Source organism: Petaurus breviceps, unplaced genomic scaffold (genome assembly GCF_028583685.1).
Source record: "Petaurus breviceps papuanus isolate PSGF00001 unplaced genomic scaffold, PetGlider_PUasm1.0 189, whole genome shotgun sequence".
In the NCBI taxonomy this organism is placed as follows: domain Eukaryota; kingdom Metazoa; phylum Chordata; class Mammalia; order Diprotodontia; family Petauridae; genus Petaurus; species Petaurus breviceps.
The window spans coordinates 15325076-15338299 of record NW_027185809.1 but is presented as its reverse complement, the minus strand read 5'-3'; the positions used below and the strand labels follow the sequence as shown (position 1 = coordinate 15338299).

The following is a 13224-nucleotide window of genomic DNA, read 5'->3' as shown; positions in this document are numbered from 1 at the left end:
AAACACTGGTTGTAAAAATTCCTTTCCAATTTTCTGTTTCCCTCCTAACCTTGGTTACATTAGGTTTGTTTGTACAAAAACTTTTCAATTTAATGTAATCAAAATTATCCATTTTGCATTTCATAATGTTATCTCTTATTTGCTTATAAATTCTCCCTAAATCTAGTTAAAACACATATATACATATATAGTATATATATATATAAATTACATATATACTATATATAGGTATATATATATATATATAAAACACATATATTCTCCATAAATGACAGGTAAACTATTCCTTGTTCTCCCAGTCTGTTTATAGTATCAGCCTTTATATCTAAATCATGAACCCATTTTGATTTTATTTTGGTATACGGTGTAAGATGCCCAGTTTCTGCCATACTATTTTCTAATTTTCCTAGCAGTTTTTGTCAAATAGTGAGTTCTTATCCAAGAAGCTGGAGTGTTTGGGTTTATCAAACAGTAGATAACTCTAGTCAATGACTACTGTGCCTTGTGTACCTAGCCCATTCCAATGATAATTTCTTAGCCAGTACCAAGTAGTTTTGATGATTGCTGCTTTATAATGGCTAGGTATGGTTAGGCTACCTTCCCTTGCATTTCTTGATATTCTGGTCCTTTTGTTCTTTCAGATGAATTTTTAAATTATTTTTTCTAACTTTATAAAATAATTTTTTGGTAGTTTGATCGGTATGGTACTAAAGTCAATTTAGGTAGAATTATAATTTTTATTATATTAGCTCAGTCTACTTATAAGCAACTGATGTTTTTCCATTTATTTAGGTCTGATTTTATTTGTGTGAAAAACATTTTGTAATTGTGTTCGTATAATTCTTGGATTTGTCTTGGAAGGTAGATTCCCAAATATTTTATATTGTCTATAATTTCTTTAAATGGATTTGCTCTTTCTATCTCTTGCTGTTGGGCTTTGTTAGTAACATACAGAAATGCTGTTGATGAGTAGTGGTTTAGTTTCTATCCTGCAATTTTGATAAAGTTGTTAATTATTTCAAGTAGTTTTTTAGTTTCTTTTCCCCTTTTTTGCTAATTTATTTCTCGAATATGAACTTTATGTTAGTGCTAGGCTGTACACACTTCTAGAGGTGGGGGTGGTGAGGGTGGGAAGTCTGGCCTGAGATTCTGTCCTCTCATATCCTTGTATTGCTTTCTCGGATCAATCTGCAGGCTAGTTTCGGCTCCTAAAATAGTGTGACCTCAGGGGAACATCTGTTTACTGCCCTCTTGGTCTGATTTCTAGTTCCCGACCTAGGTTTGGTTCTATCAGTTTGTTTTTGGTTGGGAGTTCCATCAGACTGCTGCTTGACTTAGTTATTAACCCTGGGATATTCCATCGGTCCAGAGTGACTGAACTGCACAGGCTCTTCTTTCATATGGAATATTGAATTTTGTTCCATGAATTGGAGTCATATACCTTCTTGGTACTTGTTCGTGCTCAGTTAGGGCCAAACCATCCCTCTCTACCCTGCATTAATAATTTGGTCCTGAGTGGTAGGCAACAGAGTTGTCAGATGGTCCCAGTTCCTGTACCCAATGCCTGCCTGAGCGAAACCCTGGATTCTCTTTCTAGTGCTCTGTCTCAGCCCTCTCTTAGTCTCTGGGCACTGGAATGCTCCCCACTACAGATGCTTTGTGATCTTACTAGCCTGTCCCCTGCATCTACAGGGGGTCTGGCGAATCTGGTGCATTTTCTAGTGTGGGGGTAGAGCTAGATTTCAATGCTTCCTCTCACTCTGCCATCTTGATTCTTCCCTGGGGGCTGATTTATTTGACTGGGTTCATCTCCATATAGTATGGGAAGCTGTATATCTGCTGAATATAATTTCCGTGGTATTGTTCAGACTTCCATTTGTTCAATGTAATTTGGTCTACAAGCGTCTTACTTAATTTCCATCATGAATGAATCAGTCAGGCCTGGTCCAGAATAGACAAGCAAGAATCTACTTTATAATAATTAGGTGACATGTCATGTTTTCCCAATGTGAACGAGGTGATCAGTTACTCCTACCTTTAAGATCTGTTCCATACTAAAATTTTGATCCCTTCAAAACTGAAAAAATACCATACATATTTAATTTTTTTTCATTGCTCTTCAAATTGGGTGAAATATGGTTGTCTTTGGTCCTCTAATATCTTTGGCTCCCCAGTTGTATATCCCATGTGTCTCTAGTTTCATTCAACAGATGACACCAAATCCACAGTCTTTAGCAAATAAGCACTTAAATAACTGTTGACTGAGGTAGTTTTTCATTGCTAGGTACTTCACTGAAGGTAGTTCTTATTGCCGGTGGTATACTTGAATATCAAGTATGTTTGTTAAGCAAAGAGAGCGAAATTCTATTGAATGATATCTTTCAAGATCACTGAACTACAAATGACATCTAGCTATTAAGTAGTCTAAGAAAGTATAAGTGGGAATCCAAAGTCTTATCTTGATCATGTATTAGAATTTATATGCTCTCAGTTTTCAGAGCAGTATATTAAAACTTTTAACTATTTTCCCAGTCACTAAATCTTCAACAGTCAAATGTTAGAAAAGCTGATTAAAATACATGCTCTAGTTTGTTACCCTTGTGGGGCAAGACAGCCTCAAGGAATAAAAAAAAATTGAAATTCCAAAACTTTGGATCATGGTTAATAGAACTTGGAGTCAGGAAGTTCAAATTCTGCCTGATACACTTACTAGATAGATTGCTACATATTTAACTCCTTTCAGTTTCCTCATGCAAAATGTGAATATTAAAGGTTGTTGCTGGGAGATGACACGCCAGTCCACAAACACTTATTACTGATAATCGATGGGCAAAAGGCAGTGTGAACCAGCACATACCAACAAGTCATATATGGTAGAAATCAGAGATAGTCAATAGAGGGGAGCCACAGACAGAGGGTTAGGGAAGTTCTTCATGGAAGCTGAGATTTTACCTAGGGGTGTATGAGTGTGCTGGGGTTGGGGGGAGCCTTTGGAAGATGCGCTCTGCGCAGCTGCTCGCACAGGACAGCTGCTGCTATTTAATAACCAACAGCGTCGATTCAGCCCTGCGGCAGCACCAACCAAGCCGGGAAGCAGGTACCGAGGCAGGACGGTGGCCGCAGTGTTCCATTTTCCGGAGGCGCTAAGCACTCCAGCTCCGAGGGCGCTCCTGGGGTCACAGGGCAGCGGCTTCCAAACGCGGCCGGTCGCTTCGCAGGGGGGAAGTGCGCGGGGGAAGCGGAACGTATCACTTCCGCCTCCCCCAGGTTAGACCCTTTCCGCTTTCCGTCCTTCCCTGTGTGGAGAAGGGAGCCTCCAAACAGGTCATTGCCGGTGGAAGGGGCTTGAGGTGTTCAGCATCGCCGTCCCCCAGGCCAGGTCCGGGAAGGATGGCGGCGGCGATGGCAGCGGCCGAACCGTACTGTGTGGCCGAGGAGCGGAGTGGACACTGCGCTGTAGTGGATGGGAACTTCCTCTACGTCTGGGGGGGATATGTGGTAAGGGGACGAGGGCGCCCGGGGCCCTGACCTTCCGAGACGACTCGGTGGGAGGGGCGGGGAGAGAGACCGGGGCCAGCCCGGGCTCTGTGGGAGGGGCGGGGTGCGCAGAATCGGCCCAGGGCTCGGATTGGAGAGCGGAGTGGAGGGGTGGGGGGGGGGGGGGGGAAGGGCTGCGGCTCCGGCCAGCCCAGAGCGAGGGGGTGGGGGTGGGGGCGGGGAGAGTGTAAATAAAAGCAGCCCTGGGAGCGGTAGGAGGGGTGGGGAAGAGCGCGCTCTGCCAGCTCCCAGCGGGCGCGCGCACGCCCGGCTCCCGGAAGGCTAGAACGCGAATGGCTCGCTGTGTCTGGGGGCGGCCGGGGAGAGTGGCGGAGCGCTCGGGGCTGCGCCTGGCGGCCGAGGAGGCGGGGGCGGGGACGAGCGCGCTCGGTCGGCCCCTGACGGAGGAGGGCCCGCGCCGGTGTGGGCGGGGACCCCGGGATGTTCTGCTCACTCCGCTGTCCCTTCTCTTCTCGTGTCTGCTGGCGTGAAAGTGGCTCGGTCAGGGCACCTTAACCCCGTCTACCTGCCCTCAAGTTTGGATGACCGTGGGAGGGTCATTCCGGAAAAGCCGGCTTTGCCTACCTCTCCTCCGCAGGAGACCCTGCAGCTGCGCTAGGCACACTAAGCGCGAGGCTGGAGGGACCTTTGGGGTATACTCACCTTAATCTTGTCGTTTTACAGATGAGAGAACTGAGGCTTGGAGAGGTGAAATGATGTGCCCAAGGGCAACCCGCTAGTAACTCCCAAGAAACAGGACTTGAAGCCAGGTTCCCGGACTCCCTGCACAAAGTGCTTTACACTGTGCCATGCTCCATTCCTTTTATTGCTTTTCCCCGCACCGTTTGTGCTTGTCTTTACCCACCCTTCCCGTTAACCCATTCCCTAACCCTCAGTTTTCCCTCCTTTCTCTTTATACAGCCTTGGTCCCTCTCAGCTACCTCTTCCAGAGCCAGTAACTTCTCTGCGTCAAAAATTGACCCGGCCTTAAAGTACTCCAGCAGGACCACAGTATTGTCCCACAACCTCTTAGAAATGTGATTGTGATCGAAAATTTAAAAAAAGTTTCCAGGTCCTACTTAGTTTCTGGTGTGTCGCTAGATGGTTTTATGCCATGTGTTTTTCTTGTCAGTATATTTGTTTTATCTTTTTGAGAATCCCAAGGGAACTGTTTGGTTTTATAAAATTCATGTTAAAAGTCAACATGCCAACAGTTTGTACAATCTATGACAGATCTGTTATCCGATCTAAGGCTTTCTGTTTCATGGAAACACTAATGTGTAATTCTAGTTATCCATTTAAAACCAACTATTTGAAAAAGACTACATCCATAGAGTATTAAAATGGCAGGCGGCAAAGTAAAAATTTCTTTCAAATATGATTTGATATTCTACCCTTTACAAACATGTTTTTTTCCTGTAGCTAGGTGGAATTTTCATTGGCTGCCCTGGCAAGTGTGATTACCTGAATAAATGCTACTACAGCCTTATTTTCCTTATTTAGGCTCTTCAGGTTCAAAGCAGTCTGAGTTATGCATATCTACTGATATACAGAAATTCTCCAATTGGATAATCCTCCACCTCAGTTTAAATGGAGACAAGTCTCTCCTGTTTGAGTTGGTTTTTCTCCATCCCCAACTGTATTCTTAAAAGATTTTTAACTAAATCACAATGATCATCCGCCCATAGCAAATTCAAACAGTATGGTAATGCAAGTAAGCATTTACAGAAACAAATTTTCCTTTTCTGGTTTCAATAGCTACTGTGAGGGAGGATGTGTGGATTTCCTACCTTCCTCCCCCACCAGTGGAAGATAACAGTTCTGTGACTTGGATTCCAGAAGTTTCTCTCCTCCCTCTCCATGTTCTACCTTGCTACGGATCTTAGATCCATTTGTTTTTCCTGCTTTTTGTCAGAGGGGTAGCACCTAGTGCCTCCATTCCATACTGACTTGGCAGAAGAAGCGAGGAGGAATCAGTGCAGGTCACAATCCTTTGCTCGTCTCTTTCTTCTTTGTATCTTGGCCACGTGGCTTGTTTTGCAGAAGCAAATTGTTTCTAAAATTAAAAGCCCTGGAATCCTGGGGATCTTTGGGTAACATCTGTGTGTTGGCATTCCTATTCTACCAAGTTTCTGTGGCAGCTCCCATAGAGGAGGGATTCCATTCCTAAAGACAGGCTTCATGTTTGTTAAGAAATATTTTGAAGGCTATGGGGCGCTATCATTCTGAATCAAAGGAAAGTGAACCTTAATTGGGTAATTGATTTTTGATACTTTAGAATTCAAACTGAGAAAGAAGTTTTCACTTGAAATTGCATCTGTAGTACATACCCCAAGCTAATAATAAAAAATTTCTCTATCCCCACACTTTCCTAAATGTTAAGAGTTTGTATCTCCTGTGAAAAGTTGTGTCAGTTCCTAGCTCCTTCATATGGCCTGATTGAGTTCAGAAATCACTTGATATACAAGCCCAATTCAGGAGTAAATGTCCTGTCAGAGTAGCCTCTGCATTTGGATCATGAATATATCTTTTTTATAGGACTAAGGAATGCCTATAGATGTTGTTAGCTGGGACTAAGGTATAAGGAGAGGAAGGAAACAAATATAAGAGGGAAAAAAGAAAGAAAAATAGGTAGGAAGAAGGTTAAGAATGTCAACAAGAATTATCTTCAGTGCCACTGGAGCAACATAAGTTGCCTAGAACTGATCTAGGTCAGCAGTCTTCAAACTATGGTCTAGGGAATCTCTGAGACCCTTTCAGGGGGTCCTCAAGGTCAAAACTGTTTTCATAATTAAGATGTCTTAATTTCTAATACAGTAAATATTGATAGATATCACCCACGTAGACAAAAAACATCGGGAGATTCTCAGTAATTTATAAGAATATAAAGGTGCCCTTAGACCGAAGTTTGGGATCATCATTGCTTAAAGGATTCCTGAGTTGCTCTAGTTACTTCATTTTTGTTTTCTTTCTAGAATAGGTCATAGGAAGGCTGTAGGTGTCTTGGACTAAATTAGATTCACCTCTGTCCCAGAGTATCTCCTCTCAAAGGTATTCTTTAAACAGGGAACCACACAGAACTAAGCTAGTTCTCTAGGTCACCGTGCTTCAAAACTGCAGTGCCCTCTAAAGGTAAGGGAAAGGTTCTGTACAGTCAAGCACTAACTAAGCGCTCATTGTGCCACACCGTTTGGGTTTTTTGTATAAGCCATTGAGGTTAAGTAACTTGCTCAAGGTTACACGGTCACTTATTTTTGTGTGGGTGCCAAATATCTGAGGCCAGAACCGATCCCGGGTCTCCCGATGCTGGGTCCGGCTCTTCCTGCGCCACCTGGCCACTCCTACAGTGCTGCATTAAGTGCTAGGAATTAAAAAATGAAAGTAAAACGTTGTGATTATTCCTTGTTCTTTATGAACCTTTACACATTACTGAAGTTGGTAAGAATTGTACTGCTAGCACTACTGTGGGAAAAAGGTATATATAATTCCATATACTTTGCAAATTCTACAGATCACTGAATTGCTATAACTTCTGTCATGACAGTCAGGAAGAGTTTTCTTTTAATAACAGATTTTCTAACACTTTTGCATAAAAAAATATTGTGCATAAATATGCATATCTTTGTATATTGTATTGTGAATTTAAACACAAATTATGTAATACTCAAAAGTAAATTTTTAAGTTAATATGTATGCTATGGTGTCTTGATTTATATTCTAAATTCAGTGTAAAACTGCTGTTCCAGAGTGAGCAGTATTTCAGTTTTGGAGCAAGTAATTCTTCTTTTTTTTTTTTTTTAAAGCAACTGCTGCCCTATAGAAGATACTCTACTGCTTAAAACTTCTTACTTTGATTTTTGTACCACTCTTAAACTTCTTGCTACAAGTTCAAAATTTCTAATTCAGAAAATTAGCCTTAGAATTTTTTATATAATATTGCAGTTTCCTAAAATGTTTTAGAAATCAAACCCAACAGTTTTGCACTTAGTTCAGCATAATATTTAACATACATTTTGTCTCATGGGAATTGCCTGTTTTATATGTGGTTTTTTGATGGTGAATTTAAAAAATGCAACCACAATTTCTTTACTACTTATTTTTGTTGAGACATATGTGAATTTGAATATAAACTATGCAATATAATGAAGTCATAAAATGTGGTTTAGTTGTGGGGCAAGGCAAGAAGTGTATATATGATGAGAACTCAGTAGTTGACATGTTCTTGCATCTTATGTGAAATCTCTGTTTAAATGCTTTGTGGCAGGACAAGCTAAGACATGTTGATGCAAATTTAGTCATGCATCAAAATTCTAAATATGTGGCAGAATACTTTTAGAACTTCAGGCTATAAAATCATAGATTTAGATCTTGAAGGAACCTCATAGAACATTTAGTCAGTCTAAGCTCTCATTCTGTTGTTTTTTTTTAACTTTTTTTCTTCTGGAGTACTGGTTGGTTATTGCATGGATCAGAGTTCTTATGTCTTTCATAGTTGAATTTACAATGTCCAGGATTCTCTGAAACCATCACTTTTATCAGTTCTTGTGGCACAGTAGTATTCCAAAACATTCTTATACCATAATTTGTTTAGTCATTTCCTGATAGGTACCCCATAAGTTTCCAGTTCTTTGCCAATACAAAAAGATCTGCTATAAATATTTTTGTACATGTAAGTCCTTTCCTTTTTTTTTTATCTCTAGGGTAATAGTATCACTTGGTCAAAAGACATTAACAATTTAGTGATTTTTTTTGCAATTCTCTCATTTTACAGTTGAAGAAATTAAGGTCCAATTAGATTGAATGATTTGTCTAAGACCACTCAGGTACTAAGCTTTAGAGGTAGAACTGAGATCATCTGGGTTCAGTCAGGGCTCTTTTCATTGTATCGTATCTTGCTTGACAAGTGCCAGACATTATTTGGTAAACATCACTATTATTTCTAACTCTTTTCTTGAATGTTTTGTAGATATTGGTATTAGCCTTGCGTCCAGTGAGCTAACAAATCTGAGAGATGAAATTTTATTCCTTTAATTGAGAAAGCATATGAACTATTTTGGTTGTAAAATAGTTGTCAGGATAAGGCTTTTTAGTCTTACCTGGGCTTTATCACTCTTGTTAGAAACTATTCTTTCTAACTGGCAGGATGGATGATTCCTGGTACATGCCATTTGTGGTTCCCTTGATTTGGAAAGAACCAAAAAACCATTCAACATATTGCTCTTTTTGCTTAACATATGAACATACTACGTATTTTATTCAAATCTACCATCAGCAGTAAGACCTTTTTTATTCAGTGAAGAACTGCTTGTACCAAAACTTCCAGTAGTTTAGTGTTAGGGCGAAGGTGAACCTGAGGTTCCAGCTGTATTAATGAGGCTCAGCATTATAATGTGAGTAACCATCATGGTGGTGATTGCCCATTTGAAGTATCCTTTCCATTCTCAGAATCTCATCTGATAACTTAAGCACACCTCAATTATTTTGTTTATGATCAATCAATCATTGATATTGAAGTGCCTATACTGATGTAGGCACATGTGTTGATATTAACTTATTTCAAAATGAAGCTGAACTTTTAAGCTTTTAGACTCAATGGAACCTCCTGCAAAATATGTTTAAAATAGGAGACTTCTCTTGAGAAACACTAAGTATTAAAAGTAGTCTTGAGATATCTGTGGGGTGCTAAAAGTGATTGTTACAACTTGGATATATGAAATAATACTGCTTTATTTATAAATGGGGTAGTGTAGACATTAAAAAATCCTGGAAAGAACTGATTCCAAGGGGAAAAAATATAGTATGTTAATATTTTCCTTGAAAAAGTTTTCTTGCAATCATTGCACATTAAGCTTCGGTTTAATGGGAAAATTTATCAAGATAGTGGATCAAAATAGTGTAGATTTTCATTATCTGAAAAATAAACTTGTAGGTATCAGTGAAGCTAAAGTCACAGAGGAGATATGTGAAGGTCCTTAAATAAGGAAAGTGATGAAAGATAAAGCTGCAAGAAAGAGAGATGACCAAGAATTTGCCAGTGATCTCTAAATCTATAAAGTTGTGGCATTTAACTTAAATTAGTATCCATTATTTGGATTCATATTTGTACTTATTCCTAGCAAAACTAGTGCTAATAGTCATGAATATGGGGAATGCTTCCATTAAAAAAATTACCACAATGGAAAAGCAAAGTAGGGCTGGTTAAGTCCAAACATTCTGAATGTCTGCTGTTGGACATTGTAGAGGGATATTCCACAGGTGAAATGTAATGGGAAAGCATCAGTAACTAGATTTTAGGTGAGTTAAATGAGCACAATTTTTCTTAGTAAAAAGGGATTTTAAAAAATTTAACATTTTGATCCTCTTGATAACTGGATGATAGACAAAATCCGAAGCTGTATTTGAAATCAGCACAAAAAGTACTCAGAAAAAGCTTTTTTTCTGTCATTCTCCAGTATAATTTTTAGTATTGACTCTACTGTAGCTCCTATAACTTATAATGTGCAACTTAAATGAAACATTAGAATTCTACTTAATGCTAATAATTTTTTTCATGTTGTCTGCTTCTTTAGAGGGTTCTTGGTTGCCCTCTGGAAAAAAAATTTAAACTTCTCCAGATTATTGTTTATTTTGTATTATATATCTTTCACAATAAATGTTTGAATGAATAGATTAGTTCATCATGCACGTCTGTATTGGACCATAATATTCTTAATTATAATCTTTACTGTCTTTCCTTTCATAGTTACTTCCCTTAAGTCAGAATGTAATATTCAGCCATTACCTTCATACTGCCTTTTTGATTCTTTGCTCTAAATAGCATCTCCAGCTCAAATTTCTCTTTTGAGATCTCAGATTTACTTTCTCAGAAGCTTTTCTTATGTGAGACCACTTGACTTTCTACATACTCCAAACTAGCAATCTATCCATGATCCCTTAAAGAACACTTATCCTTTCTTTTATTCCCTGAATGTTTATGTTTAAAACCCCACATGATGATTTTTATATCTGATTCTATTTTGTATTTTGCCCATCACAGTTTTCATGCCCAATAACATCAGTAATATGTATTGTACTTAACTGACAAATGTGTCTTTTATATATCTTATGTTTTTAGTCTATTGAAGACAATGAAGTATATTTACCTAATGATGAAATTTGGATCTATGAAATTGACAATGGTTTGTGGTAAGCTTATATATGTTTTAAATCATGCAGTATGCCAGCTCTTGTAGTAACCATCGTAGAATTTGGTTAAATGCTGTCAGACTGTATCTGTACTGTTTTTGCAAATGTTCAACTTCTCTTCCTTTTTCTCAGGTCACTATTTTTATAATTTCACAATTTTGTTTCCTTTTTTCTTTAATTCCATTAATTCTTTGTTCTGGCAGTACATGTGAAAACATTGTATATTTTGGCATGTCTGGTGTTTTGGCATAGGTCTGATTTGCTATGGACTTTATAATATTTTACAAAGTAAGATTTTTACTGCATTTTGATAAAATGATTGATGAAGTTTAGGGGATATTTTTGTTTGTCTTTCTGGAAAATTATGGAATTCCATGCTGTTTTACTGCAGGACAATGCACCTCATGGAAGGAGAACTCCCTACATCCATGTCAGGAAGTTGTGGTGCTTGCATTAATGGAAAACTGTACATTTTTGGAGGATATGATGACAAAGGATACAGTAATCGAGTAATGCATTGCTTAATTTAAGAAATGTGCCAATGGAATATCTAATGGAGAAACTTCATCTCATAAAATTGAAGATACTTTAAACTTTAAGATAAAATAAATGCTTAACTGTGTCACTACGATTCATTAAAAATAAGCGTTATAATATATATAATATATAATATATTCTTTTAATATGATTTTACTCAACGTCTTTTGGAAAGTTATCTCCATAGGACAAGAACATGGGGGAAAAGATTCTGTGCCATATATTTCATTTATGATGATTATTTTGTTTCCTTTTAATTAGTCTTACTATTTTTAAAGTTTTCTATTTTATTGAAAATATAACTGTATTACCATTTGATATTTTGGTTGCAGATCCTGTATAATGTATATTGAATTGTACCAATAGTGTTCTCCTTTTTTAAAAGCTCTATTTTGTTAATTTACGAACAAGAGACGGAACGTTCCAGTGGGAAAAAATCATTGACTTTAAAGGACAGCCCCCTACACCACGAGACAAACTTTCTTGCTGGGTATATAAAGACAGGTAATTCTCAAAAGTTTTGTCTAACTCTACTATTGATTGCATTTCTGTAATGAGAATTTTAACACATAGCAAAACAAAACCCCAAAACAACTAAGCTAAGAATCTTTAAGTCTGTGATTGGAGTTAAAATTGATATTAAAGATAATGAGACATATTTGAACACTGAAAAAAATTCAGTCATAAAAACAGGCATGATAGTAGCAGCTGCTTGGTTTTAAATAATTTGGTGTAATGGTATTTCAACCAAAATGAATTTTATTTAAATCTAGTTAATTGACATTAATAATTTTTAAAAATACATATTCATCACAAACCAGAGCTAGTTATAGATTTTGTTTTAGAAGGAAAACACTGTTAAGATAGAGACATGGATGCCACACGCAGAGACCAGCAATCCTGGAATATTCTGATTATAAGGTTCTAGTTTGTTTTTATCACACCTACTTTCTTTAAATCAGAGGAATCTCTTTTATGTCATGGATTCCTTTGAAAGTCAGATGAATCCTATGGATACCTTCCCAGAATAATGTTTTAAATGAAATATATAGGATTACAAAAGGAAATAATTTATATTGAATAAATGCAATTACCAAAATATTTTAAGTTCATGGGTTCTGTGTTAAGAACTCCTGCTTTAAATTGTCTCTAGATTCCATGCTAAGAATCTTTTCTTCATTTATCCTCTGTCCATACTTGGGAAAGATAAGAGAGCTGATCCAAATCTAATTTTACTCATCTCTATGTGCTATCATTGACAGCTTTTATTGTCTCCGAAAGCTACAATTGGAATACCTAGACTAAGGATCTCTTTGCTATTGAATGGAACCTTCAAGAAAAAGCATTAATTAAAATTGATTAGGATGATTTCTTGTCTTTTTAAACTTTCTAAAAAGTAGATAAAAAAGTCTTTGTGAACCATATCAGTGTTTTATCTAAGAGTACCACGGTGACCAGCTGACCTTGGTACTCTTAACTACTAACTAGGCCAGGCCTATGGTTCAGACTCAAGATTGGAATGAAATGAGACACTTACTGGCCACTAACATTTTGTAAAAGGAATATTGCTTAGTATGGAAAGATTAAGCAACAGCTTTGGTTCAACTGGACACAGGTCCCTTATCTCACTACAAAGATATGCTTAGTTAGGGGTGTTGATTTGAATGATAACTGGGAGTCCATCAAAAATGAAGAGCACAAATATTCTTGAATTGAACTTTTTATGTCTTGTACATCTTGGAAATGCCAACAATGGTTTGAGCTTTACTCTCCTAGACTAATTAAGTATTGAGAATTGTTGCAATGTTTTTTTAGGGAAAGACTTACTTAGCCTTGTTAGGAACTTTCAGGCCTTAATAACTATTGCTCCTACCATATCTCATCTTTGGTGTCAAGGTCCTAAAGGTCTCCCAGGGGGAATCTTTCACTACTAAATGGCCTCAGGACCACTTCTGGACAACCGTG

The 13224-nt window shown here is 37.9% G+C and overlaps 1 protein-coding gene across 4 annotated transcripts in view; it reads left to right on the top strand.

Moving 5' to 3' along the window:
- Positions 1–3115: 3115 nt before the first annotated feature.
- KLHDC1 (kelch domain containing 1) overlaps positions 3116–13224 on the top strand; it is a 52981-nt gene continuing 42872 nt past the window's right edge. For all 4 annotated transcript variants that reach the window (XR_011169023.1, XM_069091969.1, XM_069091970.1 and 1 more), the window contains exons 1-4: positions 3116–3498; positions 10652–10722; positions 11114–11231; positions 11645–11763. Coding sequence is in view for 3 of the 4 variants with exons in the window: in XM_069091969.1 (XP_068948070.1) it covers positions 3391–3498; positions 10652–10722; positions 11114–11231; positions 11645–11763 (416 nt within the window). In the remaining variant the exon portion in view is untranslated. The remainder of the gene's footprint in view (positions 3499–10651; positions 10723–11113; positions 11232–11644; positions 11764–13224) is intronic.